The sequence below is a fragment of the Aptenodytes patagonicus genome, chromosome 2, assembly GCF_965638725.1.
Source record: "Aptenodytes patagonicus chromosome 2, bAptPat1.pri.cur, whole genome shotgun sequence".
Lineage (NCBI taxonomy): Eukaryota > Metazoa > Chordata > Aves > Sphenisciformes > Spheniscidae > Aptenodytes > Aptenodytes patagonicus.
The window spans coordinates 101934724-101960567 of record NC_134950.1 but is presented as its reverse complement, the minus strand read 5'-3'; the positions used below and the strand labels follow the sequence as shown (position 1 = coordinate 101960567).

At 38.7% G+C, this 25844-nt stretch overlaps 1 protein-coding gene across 3 annotated transcripts in view; it reads right to left on the bottom strand.

Annotated features, from left to right (window-relative positions):
• Positions 1-5767: 5767 nt before the first annotated feature.
• The window catches only part of RNF182 (ring finger protein 182), a 30019-nt gene continuing 9942 nt past the window's right edge, over positions 5768-25844 (bottom strand). Inside the window, exons 3-5 of one of the 3 annotated variants that reach the window (XM_076330597.1) lie at positions 23586-23711; positions 12584-12664; positions 5768-7108 (exon numbers count right to left, since the gene is read on the bottom strand). In XM_076330597.1, the coding sequence (XP_076186712.1) occupies positions 6155-6892 (738 nt within the window). In that variant the 5' untranslated portion in view covers positions 6893-7108; positions 12584-12664; positions 23586-23711 and the 3' untranslated portion in view covers positions 5768-6154. The remainder of the gene's footprint in view (positions 7109-12583; positions 12665-23585; positions 23712-25844) is intronic. The other 2 variants (XM_076330598.1, XM_076330599.1) reach the window with 2 other exon arrangements.

The window sequence follows — 25844 nt, the reverse complement described above, 5'->3', positions numbered from 1 at the left end:
TCATTTGACATAGGCAGAGGATTATCTAATACGTTGTAATTAAATTGGCAATGCGCTGTTTCCGTTGTCAAGACATGAGTCACTTCTTCATGCACAGATCTGATTCCAGTGACACAGTTGCAAACGCATCTTTTCAAACTCTTCTCCTTAACGCTGGATTAAATTTTTCTTCTGAGCTAAGCTGTCAGCAAAAACTGCTCTGCAGTGAGCGGCAATCAATCCAGCCTTGTCTCTCAACAAGTTAAGAGTTTTGACATAGCGTGGTTCTCACATAGAGGTTTGCTTATGAAAAGGACATTTAAACGCTTTTTAAAAGCGTACTTTTATTAAAATCATCCACTTTTAGAAAGAAATGCTCTATCTAAAGAAGTAGGCTGTTTGCCTCAGCACCTCTTGAAATTTCAGTAATATTGCCACGCACGCGCTTGGGAAGACGTATTTCTTCAGTTTCACTTGACATTTTTCACTCCCTAATGTAGAAAGAAGTGTCAGCCAGGACTTGCCAGGAAATATGTCTACTGGCACATGGCACACCATCTCAGTGAAGTATTAGCTGTTCAGCAACTGGTTGCTTCTCTCTTGCATTACTTGAACAACAAGGATTATGAATTATTCAGCTACAGTATGAAATGGATAAATATGATACATTTCCCAGATTTCATAAAAGTTAAAACAGTAGGTGCAGAATAAAGGGATTACATTATGCAGAAGAAAAAATTGGGATCAGTATGAAGAAAATATTTCCTAACAAAGACGCCTATTAAACGACTGAAAAGTCCCTTGTGGGAAGAGGTGGAGGCCTCGTCACCTGAGATATTTAAAACCAGACTAGACAAAGCATTCATCTCTACCGGGGCAGAGGAAATGGATAAAATTACTTATTAGGCTTTTTTCTACCCATCTCTGATTTCTATGATTTAATACATTTTTTAAAATGCAAACCACATTTGTATAACACAAGAAAGAGACAGAAATACAATAAAAGGGTTTTTAGTTGTAGTGTTGCCCAACACAATGAAACTTGATTTAAAATGAAATTTATGCTAGCACTTCAGACTGCAAGATGACTTCTCTTTGTTTAAGGTCTAACACTGAAAGCTTTGCTACTGCCACACGTCTCTAAAAAGATGATTTACCATCCCCAGGCTGGGGATTTATTCTCTGTGCCAGAACTCTTCATAAACTGTGATGGTTCAACTTTTGACAAGGGGAGCTGATGCAAAAGCAGAATGGTACTTTACAGAAAAGCAACGGAGTACAGGGTTTGTGCCTAAGGTCTGGCAGACTTATCAACTCCCTCAGGAATCTCCAGCACTAAATATTTACTGATGTCACTCAAAGGATAACATCTAATCTGCTAGTATGAAGGTAAAAGTAGACTCTCAGAACAGCCTCTTTCCATCGCTTTGAATATCTTAAAATGATTTCAAAATTCTCAGTTCTTCTTCCCCCTGGTGGTTTTTTTTTTTATCTTTGAAGGCACTGCTCTATTTAAAATAAAATGCACTGTCTTGCTTTTGTAGAAATATGAAGAAATCCAGAAAAAAAAAACCCTGAGAAACCTTAGGATAGTTAAAATGAGCCTGTTTAAGAGTGGAACACTGTGGACCTTTCACTACACCCATCATCCACGCAGGAAGATGAAATCATGACGTACAACTGCTGTACAAGAAATCAAGGTGCACAACTGAAGTGAACTGTCACAGAGGTAACGCAGGAGAGGGTGTCGAGTCACAGTGGTCCTCCGGCTTGGGACAGCCTCTCACGAGTTTTGAACTGGCCAAGACAAGGCACATGTTTTCCTTGCTCTGGCATCAAAACTATTTTAACAACCTGCTGCCATTTCCCCTCTGCACCCTGTTCACTCTCGCATCCTGGCTGCAGTTTGCCATCTTTTCATTATTAATCTTCTTGTGCTGGACTGAGCTGCAAACTCAGTGTAGTAGAAAAGGTTGTTTCATTTCAAAATACTGTTTACCCACAGTTCCACACAGCCTTGTCCCAGCAGAGGGGGCAGAAAAGTAATGGGGAAAAGTGAGTTGAATCTACCCCTGGAACTGGTTAGAATTAGGAAAAACAATGGTTCTGTACCCTAATAACAAGGAACTCCCTCAAACACAACATCATCCACCTTCCTGTGAACCTCCTCAGTTCCCCTTCCTCTGGTTGAAGTGATGTGTAGCCATTTAGCTGGAAACCTGTGTTTTCCTGTACTATACTTGCCTATTTGGCTGTGTGCTGCTGGACTTACCTGTATCTTAAGGTAATTAAGTCCATCGGGAAGAGTGTCTATTCTGCGACACATCGTAAAATGCTGGCAACCCTGAAGTTTGCCAATAGTGCTATCAGGACAAGGGTTTGCCTATTTTAAGTGTTTTATATTAGCATATACAGTTTTGCAGGCATATAATCAATATAGTGGGACAAAGCTCACAATGCAGCTAAATCGAAGACATCAGCCCTTATTTGGGTCAATCCTGTTTGAAAGATTGTAGCTTTAAATAATTAACATAATAGAGGGAGTACGCCCAAATCTAAGGATCTCTTTAAATTATAAAGTTCAATACTTTGCCATTTGGAAAGTAAAAATACTCAACTGTAGTAGCAGTAGCAAATGACTTTTAACTACCAAATGAATTTTAAAACCCAGAAGGGTCAGTATGAAAAACAGTAACTCTGTTTGTAGCAGCTCTACCCCAAACTCCGCATTTAGCACACAGCCCCTTTGTCCCAGGCATAGACCCCTCTCCGCCTTGCACAGCTGCTCAGCCACAGCCCACCCCCAGCCCCAAGTCCTGTTCATGAACCCGCAGGCCCTGCTTCCCATGTAACCCGCTCCCTGTTAAATGCCCTTTAGGCTCTGGGCTCAGGCCACGCTTGCAGGAGAGCTTCATCCTTCACTGGGTCCCGCTCAGAGGACGGTCCCGCTCAGCACATCCTTCCTGTGTTGTGCCCAGCGACTACCACTGCATCATCCTGCCCCAGCCCTCAGGGGATACCGCTATATCATACTGTAAACAAACAGCTGGTGAGGATACAGTCCGCATCCATAGGATAAGCGGGAATTAAAAACAAACAAACAAAGAAAAATCTCATTTGGACTAAATTAATCCTCTAGTAATGAATTTATAACACTTTGTACCTGGTTGAGTCACGTGTCCGGGCAAAGCAGGAATAAAATCCTACTGAAAGGGGATTGCCTTGGTGTGCAGGCAGTATTTTACGACCCCAGGAGCCGTTACTCTCCAAAGAGAGAAAAAAGTCACAGGAAGGGGATGCAGGCAGGCAGGCAGGTATGCAGGACTTGATTCTAGCCCCATTTACACTGACTGCAGCAGAGTTATTCCCCTGCAGAGGACACGAGAGTTTGCAGTTCTAAGTCTTAAGGATGGTGGAGGATAGAAATAATGAAAGAGTAATATCTGAAGTTCTTCTAGTCTCAGTCACTCAGCAAATATCTTCTCCACAAATAATGGAGATTTAGACCTCCTAGCAATTCTCAATGGCCATATTATAAGTCATACAGGAATTTTATGAGACCAAAGCTGTAATAACGTGCTCTCGCTGAGTGGCAGAATAGCTATACAATCAATATGTTTTTGCACGCTCGCATTTTTGAGTATTTTGTATTGTAGCACAGTCTAAAATAACAGCATAAATTTAACGGGCTGGCAGTCTTAAAAGTAGTGAAGTATAATAACAGGTGTATTTATTTGTGCTCTGATGTGTAACTGATACCACTGTAATCCTGCTGAGATTAGGCTCTGTTTTAAAACAGAGTACAAAATACCTGGTGCCGGAGCTAAGATAATCTTAATCAACTGAAAATCAAAAGGAAAAGACGGCAGGTAGCACTGCAGACATGTTGTGCAGAGGTAATACATATATGTCACACATTTGCAAAACCTACTTCCTCTACTAGCCAGCCCTTTATTAGAGACACTATATTCAGACAAATTGAACAAATCCTAAAACATATAAATCCCTAACACTACAAATACATCTTTTCCCAAAGTTATGAAGTACTATAAAATCACATAGGTTTCTATTTTTCTTGCTTTTTGACATGATTGTTGTCGGATACTTAAAATTTACGAGTTCATAGATGAGTCAAACCTTGCAGTATACTAGAACTGGAAATGATACCTCTTCTAACTATATGTGCTTTACCACAAACATTAAAAACAATTACTTAGGAACAGTCATTTCTAGGAATTCTGAAAATATTTTAAATTGTTATCGAGTCATTACAGAAAAGTCTGAAACATTTCCTTTAATCATTCAGTACATAGCTCCATAACTCCATACACTTGAAAACTATAATTTCGCTATGAGTTTTCTTCTTACATATGTGTCTATATGTACATACACACATATATATGCACTATTATAAAATGAGTGTCAAGAAAAGCAGAACCTTTACATTTCCACATTTTTCCCTATGTTTGCAATAGGAATGACACTGTAGATACCACCTGCGCCATCTACAAAAATTGGACCAGCTTGAATTCAAATCCTCTTGACAGACACAACCACCACTTATGCTCTGCTTTTCCCATCGGCATTTTTCATTCTTACCAAAGTCGTTTTGCTCTAAGAATATATTGTTAGGCCATACATTCAGTCTTCACACAACAAAGCCTCTCCCTTACACTGCCTTGAAATTACTAAATCTTGTGCCTGACCCCAAAACCATGCTTGCACTGCTCAACTCCTCCTCCTCAGTTTTTACCCTGCTGTGCACTGGAAAAAAGAGTTTGCAGCTGTGGTGTTGACTAGAGCTAGTTATACACATAAACATTAAGTATTTCTTATTTTTGTGCTCTTCCAGTAGTTCAAAAAGTAGCCTAAACCATGCGACATACAAGCAAGCCTTACAGGGCCTGATTCTATTTGTGGAATGGTAAATCATCAGTAATTCCTCTGAACTCAACTAATCAAGACATGCTAATTGCCACATCTAGAGTGCCATCAACTCGCAACGGTGACAGAGGGAGTTCAGGGTATTAAACATTTTGAAGGACTATGCGTTAAACAGAAACCTTCCCAAAATCATAGTACCTCCTTACAATGCTCATTCTGTGAACTCAGAAAGCAAAAAAAACCCCAGTTAACCGTTTCAGATTTTTTCTGAAATTTGTATTAGTGATTGAAGGTCCATTTCCTAATGGTTGGGAATAAAAGCCTATCTTGATAGCTAAAGTCACATAAGCCAAATCCTCCAGCGTAGCTACCACAGAGTAGATGTGCCTGAAGTTGGTCAGGCAATTTGTTAGGAGGACTAATGGGTTGGAAACATGGTGTGGTGGTAGAAATGCTGGGAGGGAGGGTAGGCACAACAGAACATAGCTAGAGAAGTCTGCAGAGCTCTGAACCCTCAAAGGGAAGTCTAAGGTGTATGCACACTGAAATAAGTGCACCTAGAGAAGAGCAAACCTGTGGCTGGGTCCCTGGAACTACTCATTAGCAGGAGTATCTCAGAGGGAGCTGCAACTGTATGACAAGTAAAGTGGGCTTCTGTTTGGGGAAAGTGTTTTGGAGACATGTTTTTAGCGTGGTGAAAAAAAGATTCCTCATGTTGCAGAATGCAAAAAATCTGTAACCATTGGCCTCCCACAAATATTTTTGCTGTAGCAAGAACTGAAAAAAGCAATGGTAGCTTGTCTTATTCTTCTTATAATATTAACTAAGTGATTTCATTTGCTATAAATGATAATGAACGATAAATAACAGCTATTCCAAAGCATGTAATGCTTTGGATGAAGCTGTACTTTGACCTGGAAGATGCCTGTTATACTAATTTCTTCTAGGGTGGATCCTGCAGCCTTGACTGACATGATCAAGCCAATAGAAAGCAAAGGGCTACTTATTTGAATAGTGGTGGCAGCAGCAGGCACCAAGTTTGGCAATTTTGCTTTATCCCTTTCTACAACTCGGCCTTTTAAAATCAGCATGTAAATTTTATTTCCGTTATTTAGCTTAAAAAAAGAAGGGGGGGGGGATCAAATCAGGTAGAAAAAAAGGACCACATAATTAGGGCCACTGCTTCCATTTAGTGGGATGGACAACAATAAGAATAAATAAGAATACAAAGACAGGATAAATCAACTATGCTACACATGTGGCAATACATCTTATTTTACTGTATTTGTTATCAAGACGACATGCAGTCTAGAACTTCATGGCAAACACACTGGCAAAAGCCATAAACCATGAGAATAACAAGGCTCGAAGGAACAAGACTTACAAAGACAACCCCAAGAGTGACCTTCTTAGATACCAGTAAATAAATCCCTAAAGGCAAGGAACTAAAGTACAGCAACCCTAGCAACCACACTAGCACCCGAATTGAGGTCTGGAAGAGCAAAGATGTGCAGTTCCACACTGTCCAGTTGTGGGACACAGTTGCAACAGAGTCAAAACTCGTAGGCCTATAAAATTCCACCACAGGGGTTGAGTTCAGAGTCTGGGGACTTTCTCTTTGTACTTCCATGATTGTTATAACCAGGCAATTAGAAGAAGTGTGAGAAGGGCTAACCAGAGACGCCAACCTTTTGGGAGTCAGCAACAGTTCTGTTGGGTTGTCTGGTAGGCACTTCTTTCCCTTTCCCCCACAAGCTAAATTCAGAAGGATGTTGTTGTCATCAGGAAGACTACTAACCTCATCGTCTGGCAGGCATGTTTCAAACCTGCAAAACGGGCACACTATGACTCCTTGCGGGGAATCACCGAAGTCTATGATCTTGCAAAGGCATTTGGCACATACTCTGTGACAACACCCCAGCACTTTCGGTTTTCTCTGTCGCAGGTTATAGCGGTTGTAACAGATCTTGCACTCAAGCTCATCTGAGCTTTGGGTCTCCACAGACTCCTCTGGTAGTTGACTGGTCATTTCTTCTGATGGTTTTTAGACTTGCAGAAAGAGGAGTGAAGGGACGAAGAGGTCACTTGGGCTTATTTTAGAACTTTTTCCTGATGATCATATCACCTATCTCAAACAGGAAAAGAGGAGATGACGTTGTTGAAAAGCATCAGTAGAGGTCATCCATTTTCAGCTTCTGCCAGGGACTGTGCACTGCATGTCCTTTACTCTGAGCCAGGCACCCATCTGAAAAAGACGATGTGGAATTTTTGTGGAAGAAAAGAAAAGAAAAAGCTGTAGCAGGTGAAATATGCAAGTTCCACTTTTTACAAGCTTAGCTTCCTTTGCTAAAAATACCTCTAAGGTAGTTTTTTTCTGTGGCATATGGGGCCTATACAGCAGTCGTGCTGATAAAACTTGGTATCACACTGCACGCATTTGTTTTAGACTTGTAACTTTGACTGGCTCATCCCATGAAGTTCTCAGCAGAAGCTGCAATCTAATTACTGATTTGTGACCGTTTGTTTAAACCCTGGTTTCCTAAGGAAATGAGACCTGACCCCTGGAGCTTTTCGTCTTTCTTGGTAACTTGTGAACCTGCTGTCCAATTTCAAACAAGACGGCAGAGGGGCAGCAGTACTGAAGATAACTAAGTTTCTAAAATAGTAGTGAACACTGGCAGTTGGGTGGAGGAGAGGGAGAGGTATTTATAACAACTACCATTTATCCCGGAGGGCAATGGTCAGCCAGCACACACCCAGCCTCTGCTCTGAACAGGCAGCATGCTGCCTGTTGCTCAGCCAGAGAGGAGGGCACCGCAGGGGGAAGCTGGTGATACTCTGGGGAAATAAAGAGTTTTGGGGAGTGGAGTGGGTATGGAAGAGGGGTGGGGTTATTGTAAAGAGTTACGTGGGGACCTAGGTCAAATTTGGAAAAGATCAGGCTTTATTAATTTTGCTGCTTTTGGAACAGCTCATTTCTCTGTCTCCACCTAGCTGCTGAACAAAGATTACCAAAATGAGGGTTCTTTAGCTTGCAACAAATGTCTCCTTTACTGTGTGGATGCTAGGGTGAAGGCTAAGGTGTCTCTCAAGGGCATTCGCCAGATGCACTGGCTTTCAAGTGTTTCATGGCTGCAACAGCTGTTTCACACCTCAGCTACGGAGAGGCCCGTGGCATGCTTGTGCTGCTGCACTCCCATCCTGCACAGCGTTTTTGCCACCAGACCCATCAACCTTGCTTAAACAAATGTATTGCCATATTTTGTAACCATGCATTTTCATGACTTCAGGAACCAGTTCACGTATTGTAAACAAAACATTAACCAGGACAACGTACTCTGGGGACCAATAACTACCAGCATTTACAAAACCAGCTCTATCTGCCAGAAGATAAAAACTTCTTCCAGATTCAGGCATATGCTTGCTCACAGATGTGGGTGCGACATTGCATTTTGCAGGCTTTCAAACTCATTCCGTCACTGCTAGAGTAGCAAGAAACTTGCCACAGTCAAATGATGGGGGTCAGCACTTGTGTCCAGCCACCTCTTGCATTATCAATAAATATCAGGCACACGGAATATGAAAAAAGTGGCCTATTTCAATAAACTTGTTTCTTGACTATTAGTTTTAGTAAATATTTGATTCCTCTCCCTTTTCCTTGGGAAGTTTTTACTCACTCCTAGCATCCAGATCTTTGTCCTTTTTTTGAGAACAAGGCAGGAAGTTCTCTCTTTTAAGCAACGTGCTCCTTCTGTCAAAACATTTTACCTGCCAACCATCAGGTTCAGTAAAGTCTCTCATCGGCTTCTTGTTCCTACTGTGCTTTAGGGATTTTCCATTCTCTCTCTTAACTTTCTGCACAATATAGCTTCTATAAGTAACATAATTTCTAAAACTCACCTCCTGGATTTTAAAACAAAGATGTTATACTTCAGACAATTCTTTACGAAAAAGCCATACCAACATAGTGAAGAAAATACCATATTTCTCTAAGAATTTATAACAGACATGATCCCCTCCCCATTCAATTTTCTTAACTTTTTTCCTGCCTCTTCCAACTTATTTCTTTAGTGCTTTAAAAGTTTTCAGCTCTGTCTTACTGTTGTTTTTATTATTTGTACTGTGACTATATTTGTGGTATGTTCCATTAGGCAAGGCAAACATGAGAAGATTGATCCATAATTTTCAGGGTGTACAAGCTAAACATTTTATAAGAGACAAAAAGTACATCTTTTACAGACCTTATAACTTATCCTTTATCCTTTGTTACACTGTGTGCTTCCTTGTTCATTTCTACTACTCTTTTTATTTCATTCCAAATACCATCTTCTAGATGACTTTTAGGCATATATAAATGTCATGGGAGGCTAACTTTCCAAAGGATGAAGAAACCACAAAATGGACCTAAAAAAGTGAAATGCCAGCCTCCAGGAAGGCAAAGCACTGCTGAAAAGTTAAGAAGCCAAACAAAACAAGTGATGGTTTTGAACTTTCACATCTTGAGTATTACTATTCTTCTGTACCTGAGGTGAAATAGGATTACTAGCATGTTCACATGCTAAGGCTGGCAAACGTTGTCCTATGACACAAAACTAGATTCTGATTAACCAAAAATCTTCCAGAAAATGTGTCTGCTTCTCATGGAAAATTGTGACCTTTCTCTGAAAACTCCCAACTAAAAAATATTCGTATTTTAGTGTTTATCTTTCTAATGAATATTTCCAGGTTTTCACAGAAAACAGCCCACTTTTCCAACCAATTCTATCCAGACATGGATCACTTCTGCCTGAATCAGTTTTCAAACTGGAAGTATTTTCCTGATTCTATCCCCTTTAAGTGGCCAAATTAGCATTAATAAAAGGAGTAACAAGTCCCTGCGACTAGCAACGTCCCAATTGCCAAATTGGGACCATTAGCTTCATTACCAGAACACAATGATCCTCCTATTGTAGTTTCTGTCATGAGCTATTCTACAAATTATTTTCAAACTTTTTTTTAATGTACTGTACAAGAAAGAGCTACTTTCATCGTCTTTCTCTCTTCAAAGAGTCTCTTCAAAACATAACCCTCAGTAATAAAACATCATTGATTGTTTTTTCTTTGGCTAAGTTTAGATGTTGAATTTCTCCTTATGCGTTTTAGTGTGATCACTGCTTACTACTATTCTTCATTTATACATATTTTCCTTTGAAAATTAAAATTTAATCACCAATGCCTATGAATGCTATTCATACATTTTTTACCTTCTCAGCTCTATGGTGGTTTTAGATGCTTCCTCTGTCTCTTTTTGCTTTCCTGATTTCTTAGGGAATTTTCTATTTTTCCTTCTCAATACCCACTTTCCTGCTCATTTTTTCTCTGCTGAGAACTGACACTTTTTTTAGCTTATTTAATGCTGCCCTGCTATTATATACACCACATATACTAAAAAGTTCTCCAATCACAGACTTATTAAAAATATAAGAAAACTGAGGATTTTAAAGAAATTTGACTTCAAATTAGCCCTATTTCTTGAGAAAATGAGACATTTCTTGAGAAATATGGCCAGCTACTCCTTCAAGCAACTTTTACTCTATGTCAAAGATTTCCCAGCTTGTCTTTTGCATGTCTCCCAAGCGGGTATTGACTGGAAGCAGGCAGAATAATGAATTAAAGTAGGGAATAGATTAACTGCTGCCCCACTGAATCCTGGTCCCCCACCAAAAAGGTGGCAATTCACATACTTCTGCTTCCTGTGTGTTGAAAGCCAGAGAAGCTGCAATACTATGCAGAAAAAAGGGATTGTGTCTGTGTGTTTGCGTTTTGTCCTCCTCTTCTCTTTGAGCCACTTTTTTTATGATGCCATGAGAAGCTATGTCCCTACTATATGCTCCAATGCTCCATTAATGTTTGGGCTTTTTTAAATATTGAGCTGCATTCTGCATGTTCTTTCTGACCTTGACATCCAGAGGGCAGTCAGGTAAAAACTCCTGAGTACAAATCCTATGATGAGTCTAACCTCTGACTTGAGATCAAAGTGAGGTCCCATGTCTATTTTTAAAGCACTGTGTTTATTTTTATTAATTCTGATATTTTTCATGACTTTAAACTACTCCTCATGTCCAGTTTTCCACTTGAGCTTTTCTATTTTTAGATAGAGGTGTCTCACCTGCTTGTTTGCTACCAACAGACAGAAGTTGTAACTAGGGAAATTTCAATTAGGTATTAGGGAAAAAAAAAATTTCATAAGGTGTTCAAACACTGGAACAGGTGCCGAGAGAGGTGGAAATGAAAGCTCCAACCTTACAGCTACTGAAAACTTGACTGGATACAACCCTGGTCAGGCCACTCTACCTCGGAATTTGGCCCTGCTTTGAGCAAAGGGAACTGGACCCTTGCTGGAGATTCCTTCCAACCCAAATTATTCTATGATTTTACGCTTTGGTATCCTGAACTCACTTTACGTGGTCTGTTTGAGAAGCTTTGTCCCTTCCTGAATAAGGAATCAGGCTGACAGTTGCTTATGTAGCTAAACATCTCTCCTAGATAATAATTCTTTCATTTAATATATGAATTCCTTTTTACAAGAAAGCCTAGACACCTTCTGCTATTCTGTCTTCCATAGAACCTATCTGATGGGATCAACACAATCCAACTGCAGAACTTTTCATTCTTGTGTCTATTATGTAGCGCACCGTGGCTTTCCAAACAAAATATAAACTACTAGACATGTACAATGATAACAGCATCCATTGCAGTTTATCCAAGAACAAGCACGTCTGTTATACTACGACAAGCACTTGTCTTTTGTAAGAGTTCTCTCTAAGCACTGCAGGAGTGAATCCATCATTCCTGTTCACGTCATGTTCCTGCTGCTGCTTGAGCTCTGACTCCTTCTCTTCCCCTTCCCGTTGCCACCTGTCCTGTACCTTGCAGACTCCTCTACCTGACCCTTTTACTAGAAAGGGAGAAAAGCTGAAGACAGAGAGGCATCTTCTGGATGGCAGAAGATCGCCAGCGGTCCCCACAGTGCTCCAGCTGACTGCTGGAGGGCACTCCCAGAAGCAGGGGGAATATCCTCCCTTGAGAGCAAGAGGAGGCCACCCGCAGAACCAGACTGAATAAATAATAGCAGGCTCTTGTGTGTGACCCCAGGCATGGCCGGACAGAGTGCAATGGACGACACCAGCCCAAATAGGCCACTATCCATCGATCAGTTTTCTACTAATCGCTACTGGGTTGCAGACTGCAGATTGCAGGCTTTCATCCCAGGCGTGGAAAGAAAGGTGAACGGGTTGTGCAACATGTTATGACCCCTCTTTGCACTCATCTATCAAACACCACATAGACAAAGTGTTCTTATGAGAGGCCAGAAGCAATTAGTTGTAGATGAAACTCTCCATATTGGAGCTCAGTCATGCTGACAGGGCAAAGTAGATGGGAAATTTGTGCTTCTCCTCCCTAACGAAAGGTCATCCTTGCCCAGTTTATCAAACCAACCTTTTATCATTCATCTCTCACACTTTTTTTCTGTGAAGGGAATTTGCCAATATTTCACATATAACCTAAAATGAATACATGAGGTCAGTAATTAACTTCCATAAGATATCATCCATGGAGCTACCCAACATCTGATATTTTCAAAGGTTTTTAAAGTTTCCTCTAAATGCAAGCCAAGTGTATTTAGGGAATAAGAGAAGGAAAAAAATATATAGAGATAAATAAATACAGAGAAACTTACTTTCCAAGAAAAAGAACTTCTTGCAAAGGTTCACTTGCAGGGAACACAAGAAACGCCTATTCTTCTCCACACGGGCAAAAACTGGTGGAAAGGAGGGAAACAAAATTAGTAGAGCAGGAATACAGCTGGGAGACTTTTCAGTCTATTTTCTCTGAAAGAGAGGAAGTAGTCCGACTTCTCTAGTTTGGGTGGAAATACCCATACGTTAAGATTCCTGTTTAGAGGAATCCCATTTACTAAAATTATTTCTGTAAAATAATCCAGAGTTATCTTTACAGATCTGTTGTTGATTTTAAGCCTCTTTCAATATTATGCGCTAACCACTCTGAAGTGCTATCTCTTCTAGCAACCACATATTCACAAATGTTAGCAATTCACTCAAAAAAACCCCCCAAAAGCGGCTAAAGAGATAAACTGTGCTTTGAAAGAGTTTTAAAAACGTATTGAAATACTTCCCTTCACAAATCTCATGGAAGCTCTTTGATCGCTACTTTTCCAAACAAACTGCAGTCTCTTCTCCAGCACAGACCAGAAAGCAACCATCTCCTGTGGACCACTGCATTCACATTCGAGCAGCTTTGCTGCATTCTGACTCAGCGGGAAATGACCATCGCACTGGATTTTTCCAGCTTGTGCTAAGCACAATGCAAAAACCCCCCTGAACTGCTTTACTAATCTGACATTTGTATAGACTACGTTCAAAGTGCCAGCAGCTATCACATGTTCAACCTGTTTCATGCCACGTTTCTGCTAACATTGGATGGGTTTTCACAATGGGCATTTCCCTGTCAACTCTAATCAATGCGAGACTTTGCAGAAGAGTTACAGAATGTGATGTACTGATCCATGCTCGGTTTATGGTCAGCTGTATAAACTGCTAGGAAAAATGCCTCAATTCTTTTCACAAAAACATAGTTTTCAATGGGATGGGTAATATTTCTCTAATAACAATGCACGAAAGAGAAACCCTGCAACATATATACAGCAAACATTTGCGTACTCTTGACTGCTTCACAAGGGACTAATATCAAATAGAAGTATTTTTGTCGGAAGTTATTGTTACAATATTTAGAGTCCTTGCCTGATCTCTCTCAATCCTCTACAATAATATCACAAAAATACAAAATACAGAAAATCATAGCTTTTCATAGTCAAAGCAGAGTTCATGGGTCTCTGATCATTTAGTATGAGAAGTCATGTAATATTAATGTGTCATCTTATATTAAAAAAAAAAAAATCAACAGTTAATGTTCTTTTTTTTATTATTATTCCCCCCCCGGTAAATAAGCGAGGATATTTTCATCTAACACAGGGTTCACTTTATTCAATATTGTGACACTGTCTCTTAGGGTACTTTCTACATCCTTTGCACGTGCATATTCAATATCACCAGACTCCATTTCCTCTTAACAATATCATTTGCAATGCTTTTTTGTTATTCCAATAACTCACATTACGTGTCAGGTAGTAGTGGAAAATGGTATGAATAAACAGCGAATGCCTTATTGAAACCCTACTATCCTCAATGACTTTCTTCCTAGCTAGAGGCTACTACAGTATTGATATGAATCTTAAAACTGACTATGATGTAGAAAAAAATGTTTTATTAGTTAGGCTTGCAGACACAAGCAAAACCTCTTCCAATATTTCTTATGAAGGATTTTTCCCTCATATATAACTCATGAGCTATTTATATAGCAATATGCTGAATGACTACTTAACGTGACATACGGTTGTGGGTTGCTTTGTAGCTGTTTTAAGAATAAAACTAATAAAGGACAAAGGATCTGATCTCTTAATAGCTGTCTTGATTTAAACAAACTATTAATTACACTAAATCGATAAATAGAGATGGCTTGAAATTTGTATCTAAAATGGTAACATTTAATTTTGGAAATATGCTAGTTAAACAGAATTCGTTCCTTTTAAAATTATTTTTAATTGTTTCACAACCTGCTTATGTGGGCTGTTTTAGCATTTTCTCTTGTACTGTTTTCTCACTGCCAATGGCTTTTCCTTTATGACTCTGAAACCAAGAAATTATCTACTCCAATAAGAATATATTTCACAATAGAACTCATGACCTTCCTATTATTTTAGCAAAAGGTTAGACGTTCTCCTCCTTGGTAGCAGGGTGGTTTTTGGCAGCTTTCTCAATTAAGATGGAATTCTGTTTCTCTGCTTTAGTGTTTGTGTCCTTTAAAAGCTCTTCTGAGAATTGAATAGACTGTAGGACATTGATTCTAGAATGTGACTTGAAAAGATACAAAATGATAAATAAATAGTTTCCCAGTATTTCTTAATATAGGCATAAATGTTTAATCATATGACCTATAGATATGTCTAGTATTTATCTTTAAATTAGGCATTATTAAAAGCCAATATGATTTTGTATTAGGTTTCAGAATACATGAAGATAACACCATAGATGTTTACCTCCTTGTTTTGCTCGCTATTGTATGCTTGAATGTAAGTAATTAAGTCCAGAAATACAAGCAAATAACTTTTTCGTTTTTAATAAAAATGACTGTTGTACTAGAAGATATTAAGTGACATACACAAAATGTAAGGTCCCCAAAATATGACAGAATTCTTTTTCTTTGGACTTATTTTCTATGTTATATAATTTGGGAGGGACCAGGTGAGATAAAATTACAGAAAATCAATCTTGATTACATCATTCAGTGAGAAATTCCTCTTCATACAGGGGAATCATTTTAATGCATTATAATAAGTTCCAATTAACCTTCAAAATAAGATTTAAATAGAAAGTAAGTGTTGCATTAGCTTTGTCCTAACGGAGCTGAAAATAATGCCAGAATAGACTAGAAATGAAGCTCTACTTGCTTTTTCTATTGACATTAAGAGCAATCCATCTAATACTTAAGTATGTTTAACTTGGTTCATTCTGTTTCAGATATTTTTGAGGATATGACTATGTATAAAAATTTTACTATATTGTCTATTTTATCTCAATAGGTTAGTGCAAACAGAAAATAAAAAGGGTGGAGGATTATACAGGGCAGTACCGATACTGAAGTTTACGTATTGTTTACATATATTCGGTAACAAGGTTTTCTGCTTTAACTACTGCTCAGAATTTGCGTGTTATCCTGTGCGGAAAGGAAAAGAGTAAAAAACAAGTGCAGTTACTTCAGTCACAGAACGTTTGAAAACCATATGTCAAAATAATCCCAATCCAATACAGATTTCCACTTATAAACAACATTTTCAGACCTGGTCTTCAACATATCCTTTTTGAAAAGCTGGCGACCAAAATCTAATCTAGCTGATGCTGCTGGTAGTCCCAATAGCTTGAAAAGGGAGGGGTCTGAGGAAACAATACTTTAACCTGGGTATACTAAACTGTAATTTTAGTATTTAATTCAGTTCACTTAAAGCACACATCTAAAAATAGTTACTGCTGGGATCAAAATTATTTTTATTTTGGCAATATAGCAATAGTTGGCATATATTCCCTCCTCACTTGACAGTATTATATATGACTAGAATTGCAATGATGTAACCAAGAAAAATTTTGTTTAAAAATCTTATTGATGTATTTAAAAAAGAGTAAACACAAAAAAACCCAGATGCTATGAAAAAATCTAACATTAGTAGATCTTGTTGACATGCGGCAAAGCTAAGTTGTTTGTCTTCAACTGCATTCATGGGAACTGAATGATCCCAACAGACAAGTGTCAATGAGGAGACATTAACTTTGACTGTAACATGTATTGCCCTTTTACAAAATATTTGCAGGAAAAAGTCCACTTGGCCTGATTTATACACAACGGAATTAATTTTAGAAGTGTAGCAAATTTGTTTTCAACTGCATTTTTTTTTCAAGCACTTGTTATTATTAGCCTGCACCAAACAAACAGCCTTATTTTCAGCTAACTTTCAGAAGTATTTTTCTTCTGAAAAATGAAAAATCCCTCAAATAATCAAAAAGAAAAACTTCTTGTTAGGTTTTTATACTAACTATAAGCAAATTACAATCTATGACCTCTATGGTCTTAAGAAAATACAGAAGAAAGTTATCTGTTAGTAGTTTTGGGGGTTTTTTTTGAGTGCTTCTGCTGAAAATGAAGCAGCATTACAATAACGCCACAAGAAGCATCACAGCAACTCTGCTTCTGTCTAGCAGGGCTTCACAGTTGCATGGCTGCTGCATGCAAATAAACTACAGAACTACAAAGAACAGTTACTGCATGCACACCCATCATTCTAGATGCAGGTACATGAAATAAAATTGCATATATTTAAAAAATAGATGAAAGGAGTAAAATTAATTTGTGTCAAATGATACGCACAGCTTTTATTTTATGCCACTAAGGAATACGGCAATCCTCTTAAACAAGAGCCGCTTTAAGTATTAGTCTGGAGGTATCTTCATAACTACTGTGAATGGTCTGGGGCTGTCAGAGCTCCATAAAGTGCTACACCACTAGTCTCAGAATCGCTGGAGTGTTCTTCTGGTGAGATTTGCTTACCTCAGATTAATGCTTATAAAGGACTTAAACTTCAGGGAGAATGATATGAATTGCTCTGCTTTTAACATGTTATTTAGTAGCAAAATGTGATTTTTTTTTACCCATTGTGAATTGTCAGTGAAAGAGTTTTAGTGCTACTGGATGGAGTATTTCAAGCGAAGGGCAGAATCCTCATGGGCTGAGACTCTATATACAGCAATAATACAGAGACTACCAGTTTAGTATGATTGCTTTCCCAAGAGAAATCCTCTCCATTGTTAGTCTCAATGTTGCCTTGAGGGTTGGCTTGAAGAGCTAGCCCTCACCAGACCTCAGACTTTGGGTCAAATTTTCCTCAGTGGTCAAAAGAAAAATTGGCTGTACTTACTATGTATATGTCGTCCCATCCTACATCAATCCTAAAGTATACAGGAATCTGCTAAGGATGAGCTGAAATATTGTATCGTCTGGGTATTTCTGAAGGCACCATGGTCACCGGGGGTTGCCCTGAGACTAGTGCTGCTTTTGGGAGCATGTTCAGGCCTGGGATGCCCTTCAGAGCAGAAACAAGCAGGTGATTTATCCATAGCATGTATCAAAACTCAGTTAAGTATACAGTGTATCTCCCTCACATGTGTTTCTGGTAGAAATACAGTGCCGCAATGGCAGCTAATCCAATCAAGTTAAATCTGATCAATATGAATCTGCAAAGCAGTTGGAAAACGTGTTTCAGCAAGAGTTGCCAATTGTTTTTTGGGGCAAGGACAACCTGGACTTTCCAAATTTTCCATCATCCAAAAGAGTTACACTGGTCAAGTCTCACGAACTCAATGGAGGGTATGAAATTGTCTTTGCTTTGAGCAGAGCTACAGCATTTTTATGTCATTTGTAGTTATAACAGTTGAAAAGCTAAACTGAATCAAAATGTTTGAAGTATGCCAGTTGAGCATATTTAAAATACAAAATCCAGGAACAGAAAGCATTGCTTCAGAAATTTTGGTAGTAATCAAGACATATTCAGAAACACGGCTTGTCTATTAAACTAATTAGAAAAAAATCCCCAAACCAAAAACCCCAAAGCCAGATAGAAGGAACATAAAAGGGAATTTTAAAGTTTTAAGAAGCAATAAAATCTGTAGAGTCTCATTACACTTGCCTATTTACCTGGCTTAGTGTGAATTAATAACTGAGACCAGATATTGGTATTTTCTTAACTGGTAATAACGAATAGGGATTTTAATTTAAGTGTTTTGCAACATATAGTACCAGGCTAGAAAAACTAGAAAATAGAACACTAACAAGTTCTGGATTTCACTTAATATAACATAAATCCCAACATCAACACAGCAGCTTTTCAGTGAGTATTCCCAAGGATATCAGGTTTTCTATACAGTATCACAAATGAGCAGCTTGGCTGAGGCTTATGGAATAAAGCAGGAAGTGAAAAGCATTTCTTGCCTTCTACTAAGAAAAAATTTTTTGATAGAACAGAAACATAATGAAGAGCATCTTAAAATACCAGATGTTTTAAATGACAGTTTTCTTTAAAATATTTTAAATAATGAATCTCCTCTGCTCTGCTTTTACTTAAGCAAGTGAATAGGAGGCTTCTGAATGTTCTACTACATAAGCCTCTTTTCCAAAAAGGGATACTAGAAAGATGAGTTAGTAAGTGACCTTATTTACTAGACATTAGAGGATAACACGTATTTCACTATGGCTTCATTTCCAGTGTGCTGAATGCATACAATTTGCAAAGAACTGAAGATCTAGGAAAAAAGACTTTAGAAATGTACTATCTATTTGGAAGCTAAGAAGCATTAGGTTTTATTTATGCTATTACTTTTCCATGGAAAGCTCCATGCTTGAAGCACCAGTACAGCACAGTGCTGTTTGTTAGCCTACTAGACCACAGTTTATGAAATTGTAAGTATTGCACTAATAATCAGTGCAAAAGGCAGCATAGCATCCACTGTGAATCTATGACTTTTTCACATCTCTGCAAACACAGGCCACATAATTTGTGGCAAGTTAAAATATACCTTTTTCCTTGGGTTTGGCTTCTTGACAGAAGGAGCTCTCTGTGAAATTGAGTAAAATCCAGTTCTAGTCTCTTCTCCAGAGTAAAATGATTACAGTATTCCTTGAGGACTTCTGAGCTCATATTTGTCCTTCTCTGCTTCTGGAGGGCTCTCTCAGAAAGCGCACCCTAAGAAAGGGCACCCTGAAGTGCATTTCACATTAATTGTGGTGGATATATTTTGCAACAGCGAGTACATCTACACTTTAAACTGCAGTGCAGTGTCGATATAACTCAGCCAGATCTGGTACTGGAAGCAACCTAGCTATAGCAACATGTAGTTCTGGATGAGCTAAGTTAATCTGGTTCGTAGGAGATTCAGCCAAAGTTATGTATCATTTCCCACTCCATCATCCTGTGCTAATATGCTGAGGTTTGTCTACAACCTGTGCCAATATCTTGCCTATCTGTAACCAGTCACTGTACAGTGTTAAGCTATGGGAGACTGCATTTTGAAATGTGATAGGAGATATCCTAGAAGACAGTAAAAATTTTACCTTTCGTTCTCAGAGTTTCCAAACTTAGGTATGTCTCAGTTTGAACTGAGTATCTCAGAGGATCAGTAGCCACAGAAAATGGGAGACTTCCATCTCCGCTTACTCAAAACTTTATGTAAATGTTGCTATTCACATCATGTCTGGCTGTGTTCCTCCATACAGGTGCCTTCTAAAGTTTTGTCATGCCCATTAATGTCTTGCATGTTTGAAGAAACAAGGCCTGCAGTAGAAGGTTTGAAAAAATTCTAACTTTCGTGATTTTTCCCCTGAGAGACTCCTGTTTCTCAAGGGCTTTCACAGAACTCTGCTATATGGATGGATCATTAGACAAAGGTGGATTGAGGGAGTAGCAGAAGCAGCTGCTCAGATAGTGAATTTTATGTTAAGTGGATTCACCAGAACAAATGACTGCTGCCAAAGGCCCGTTACACAGCAACAACCACAGCTTTACGTACCAGATCAAGTCAAATGACCAAACTGTAAGCGTGGAATTCAAACGGAAGTTTGCAGATCTCAGATTAGTTGAACACGCTAACAGTTACGGCTTTAAACAAACAAAGAATTCTACATATACATCTAAGATTGATTACTAAGGACAAAGCTGCTTTCTTGTACCAAATGCACTGCATGTATTAAGATAAATGAGAGCTATCTGTGTAGTCCCACTGATTGAATGAGAGGATCTGGGAAAGGACTGCCAGAACATGCCTACCCCTTTGTGAAATTCTTTTGACCCAATGATTCAGACTGAAATTTCTGACTTACTTCAGCCAGTCCTAGTGGCAATTTTGCCTTGTTAATGAAGCATTCCTTTTCTACAGCAAAAGGTGATAGAATATCATGCTGTCTATGCCCAAACCTCTAGCTTTCAATGATCCCACTCAACTGCATAAAATAAAAAGCTCTGTACAGTATTTTCAGTGATGCAATTTATGGTATAGTACAGCAATAAAAGTATCCTTTACTTTTAGGCCAGAGTGGTTAAAAGCCTTTTGATTAGCAAAATGGCAAAAGGGCATATTGATAATTCATTAGACAAAGATACTGTAAACTAGATCCTCTTGTGTAAATCAAGACTGATTCAACCAAATGAGATGCAATGCTTGCAAATATAATGTGAACAAATCCCATTGGCTTTTGTCTTAAAAAAGCCTTTTGTTTGGAAAAAAAGTTGTCTTCCTGTTGCTTTCCTTATGGTAGCTGGTAGTTCTAAAGATGTGTTAAGAAAAACTTGAGGGATTCGTTCATCAAATCTTCTCACTGAGATTAGCTTGGAAAATGACAGCAGAAATTAAATCTTGGATGCAAACATTTTCTTAGGACATACATGCAGGCCTTTCTCAGGCAAAATTCCTATTTATTGGGGTAACGGGGAGAAAGCTGGTAGAATTAAGCACTAGAAGAATACTATATGCTTTTCTTGGTTTCTGTTTCATAGAATAAAAACCTTTTTGATGTTTCTAAAATTTGTTACTGCATCATTTATTCAGTTCCTAAATCTGTAATCCCTGCTAAGGCAAAAGTCACATTGAATTGACTAGGAGACTGACACAAACAACCATTAATTTCTCCTTGGGTCTGTTACTGAAAAAAAATATTGGTTTTTAATTGTCACATTATTAAATCTTGGAAACAACTGTGCTTCATAATATATAACTCCAACCAGGGAACATCATCAGTAAAGAACGATGATGGCAATCTAGTAATTCATAAAAACTGCAGGATACCGTCCCCTACCCAAAAAGATAAACTTCTTTTAATACACTGGGTTGTGCAGAAAGGAGCAGACAAGATCTCAAGGACAATGTTTATGAATACATGAATTGTGGCAGCCCCACTGGCAGGATATCAAGTCTGAAGGACTTACTGATTGAACATCATGTGAATGAAGTATTTGATACACTCACACAGACTTGGTATCATGTCCAAATGAGACATTACAGCCTCAGATGTGTCTCATTCTGTGAACATACCAGGTGGAACCACTGGCTTATTATACCAATGGTTCTGAAAGAACTTTAGATCCCACTCACCATCAATAGCAATCCTTAACCATTTCACCTGCTAAGATTTTAACTTAGCTACTCAGAAAAGGAAACTAAGCACTATGCGTTATAATTGTCTTTAAAGACTATAAGACATCTTGCAGTGACACTTTAATAACAACATTATTAAGCACCAGATCTAAATGGAACAAAACAGGACCTTCAAAGTAAATGCCCACTATCTTTTCTAAGCACTCTGCAGTAAATTTTACTCTTGCTTATACCTGTGCAAAGCCACTGAGATAAATTCCATTGAGTTACTGGTGTTGCACGAGTGTAACTGAGCACAGAATACAATTTACAAGATTGCTCTCTCAGATTCTTGGGATCCTTACAGAAGAGAGTGTTGAATCAGAGAAAAGAGAGGGCAGTGGAATGTTGAATCTGAAAGAGTTTTATGTATAGTGTGGGCAGAGGGAGGTAAGGGCAACTGAAGAAAATTTAGGAAAAACGGTTTCTAAATTGGCATGCTAAGGAACACAGCAGAAAGCACGTGCAGGGGGAGAACGTTTGAATGTAATAAAAAAAAGTCTGAGTTGATACACAAAGTGAATTTGTGGTGAGTTTCAAAGATGCAGAATTATATGGTTTAGGAAGACGGCCAAAAAAGATACAAGGGGTTTAGATAAGGGGAAGGGAAGCATGGAAGTGTCAAGTCAGCTAGGAAAGAGTAGGTTACAGGTTATATGTTACAAGTTACAGGAATCAAAGTAAGAAAATATTAAGGCATAGGCAGAGGTGGAAGGTGAGGAAAATTTTGTGTGTTACACAAGAATAGATGATAGGAAAATTTGGTACCAATCTGAATATGAAAATAAATGGAGAAATGAGATCTTGCTTCTGTTGCCCACCATGCTGATGAGAATGAATGTGATAAATAATAACAGAATGATAAAGCGGGAGAGGACGTAGGAACAAAACGTGGAATTCATTTCGATACTGGAGATACTAGCAAAATAGCTACAGTGAAATGTTAGAGAACCAGCCAAAGCAAAATTCAGGAGAAAACTGTTTTATTTTGTTGTATAACCAAATTCTCTCACTATCAAGCACAATCACAAGTGTTAGTAGCTATCAAAAAAACCCCACAACAACAGGAGAGACTGGGGGAGGGAGGAGAGTGATGCAGGGAAGAGATGCATTCACATTTACTCCCTGAGCTGTCAGACCACCAACATGACAAATGGCTTGGTTCTTTTAACAGGAAATTCTATTGAGGGTAAAAGCTGGACAAGGAGCGGGTGATGGGGTTCATACCAGATCCTTTAGTGTTTTTAAAGAAACAGTATTTTCTCAGACAATACACAAACCAACAAGCACAACTCCTGGTCTGCGGTGGAGCTGACAGACATGCATGATTTTGAGTAACATGCCTTCATTCTATATATATACAGCAACATTACAGTAGAGACGAATGAGAGAGATTATTTGTGGCTCCAGCCTCATACAGTCAGCTCAGCACACTGAAGAACATTACAAGATGAGGTCTGCAAATTGGGGAGTTCAGTCTGGGCACTGTATTTTTTTTTTTAAGTGGATACATAATCCTCATTGTTTGTGATTGATCCTGTCTCAGTCAACAACTGAGATGACATTTCAATCCCAGCTCCCTGAAGTTCAGAGGTTTACAGCCTTTTGATCAAAAAGATCCACAGAATGGAATTTTTTCAAGTGCAAGATTATTTAACAGATAGTCAAAACAACCCCTCTTGGGAATATGAAACTAACTTTTATGCTCTGAAGATGATTCAGGATTTTTTTTCTTGTACCTGGATGACTCAATCCATTTTTAAAAAAGAAAACAAAAAAACTTTAATCCTTACCTGTGAGGACATGGGTAGTTGGAACAAATGAAGACAAAAATGTAAGATTTAAGAAAGAACCATAAAGCTATACTAATCTTACCTCCTGCGCAGTGGAGACCATGGAACATACTCCACTAATTCTTGCATTCAAGTGACAGAATGACAGAATTTAGATTGGAAGGAACCTCTGGAGGTCATCTGGTCCAAACCTCACTTCCCGAAAAGTCTAGAAAACAATATTGCAACACTGTGTACCAGCAGTTTAGTAGAGCTCAATGTGAGATCTTACAGAACGTGAGGGTGCTGATCTCACTCCAACCCATGTGCTCACAAGCACCAGGCATATATAACCAAATAGTCTGTCCAGCATTCATAATGGAGATACATTCCTTGCAATGACATGGTGGACAAGGGATGCCAGCTATCCAGTCCTCATCCTAACTTCTGGGTTCTTTTTAGGTTGGCAACCATGTGCTGCTGCTGGATGCGCCTTTCTGTTGTCTTTAGGCACCAACAGCAAACAATCTCTTCATCCTGTCCCACCTCTGAGAATCATCAGGATTTATTCACTGACCTGTCTCCTGATGTGGGTGTCCTGAGAAGCTGCATGTAGATGTGTGCTGTTATCTTGGCCTCCTAATCTGGGTGCCATAGCCCTCACACAGTTCTTATAGCCCTTCTCCCATTGTTACTTTGGTGCTTCCACACCCATACAATCCCATTCACACCAATCAAGGTTCCCATTGCAATTCTCAACAAAAGCAGAGACAGGTCTGAAGTTATATTTGCTCAGGGCCTTGTCCATTTTAGTTTTGAATGTCTCCAGTGATGATGGAGGGTCCACAACTCCCCTGGGCACCTGTTTCAAAGCCTGACTCACAGTGAAGAATTCACTCATATCCCCCTTGGCTCTTTCACTGATTCAGGGGGCAGATCCAAGGCAACTTCTCATACCATGCACATTGCTACCCCACACACAAAGCAAACACAAGATGATGAGGAAGGTCTGCACAGCCACACAAGAGACAGTAGTTGAGTAGAGTATACGAGAGGTTTGACAAGCATTGACATCTACCTCCTATGGTCAGTACAGATCACAGCACTGCTCTGGAGAAACAAAGCTAGCTTAATACCCCCTTGACTTCCATAATCCCTAACTAAGAAAATACCTGCTTGGAAATGTTGGCTACTGCTATAAGATTTGTTAAATTCTCCCTGAGTCTGTTTGGCAGATGACATTTTACCCCTTACTTATATGGAGTTGCCAGCTGGGTCATAGCTTGGGGTCTAGTCGTCCCTGAGGGTGGCAATCTCCTCTCTACCTCTAACATGAGGCTGGCCATCAAGGGAGTGTCCTCAGTTTTAGCAAAGGCACTTAACGCAATTTCCGTATGCCTGTCTTCATCCATGGGCTTCTATTCATTACACTTTCATGGCACTGTGAACGAACATTAAAAGAAACATACAAACAAGACTGACCATTGATTACTTTTATTTGAATCATGCATGAACTGCACTATCAAATAAAGATAAATTGTATATGTATATATTTTTACATGAACGGTCACATTCTCAGATAATTTTCTTTGTAATATACTACTTTTTTGATTATTCTGATTTTCAAAATCAGGTCTAACATACAGGGCATTGTCCAGGAAGGGTTACAGAGGAAGGACTGTGTTGCCTCGCACACTATGATTTCATGCTTCTAAATACATTACTATATGTTGGGGAAAATACAGAGATATGTGATACTTCAGGATAAAAACTGAAATTGCAATTTTCACATTTGAAACGAGCACTACTATCTCCTCATAAAAAAAACCACATCAGGTAGAATATTGTTGCTAGTGACTGTTGTTCAACTGGAGTAAAACACTGCATTTCTGAAAACGCAGAAGAAAAGTAGCTCAATGTATTTCTTTGAACATTACATTGATAAATTAATGTTTTCTACAAGTAGCATATGTGTACAATAATATTTAGCTAGATAATTTTATCTGACATTTCAAGAAAGATATTCAGTCATAGCTATGGTCTACAGTCAGTACTCTATGGGGATATTGATGGAGGGAGAACATACAAACACAGACATTCCCCGCCTCTAAGCCCACTTCAGCCAGAGGACACAAGATGTCTCTATTTTAAATGCTGATTCAAGACTGAAGATTTAACAGAATTATCAGGGAACTACTTAAATAAAACAGAAGCTCGGTTTAAACAATTTAAAGCTGGGGCACAATGCCATTATCACAATGCCTCATATTAATTATCATGTTTGCTCTTTCCGGCCTGTCACAATGATGAACAGTAATGATTGCACAATGCGAGATATTTACCATTTAGCTAATTCACTCAG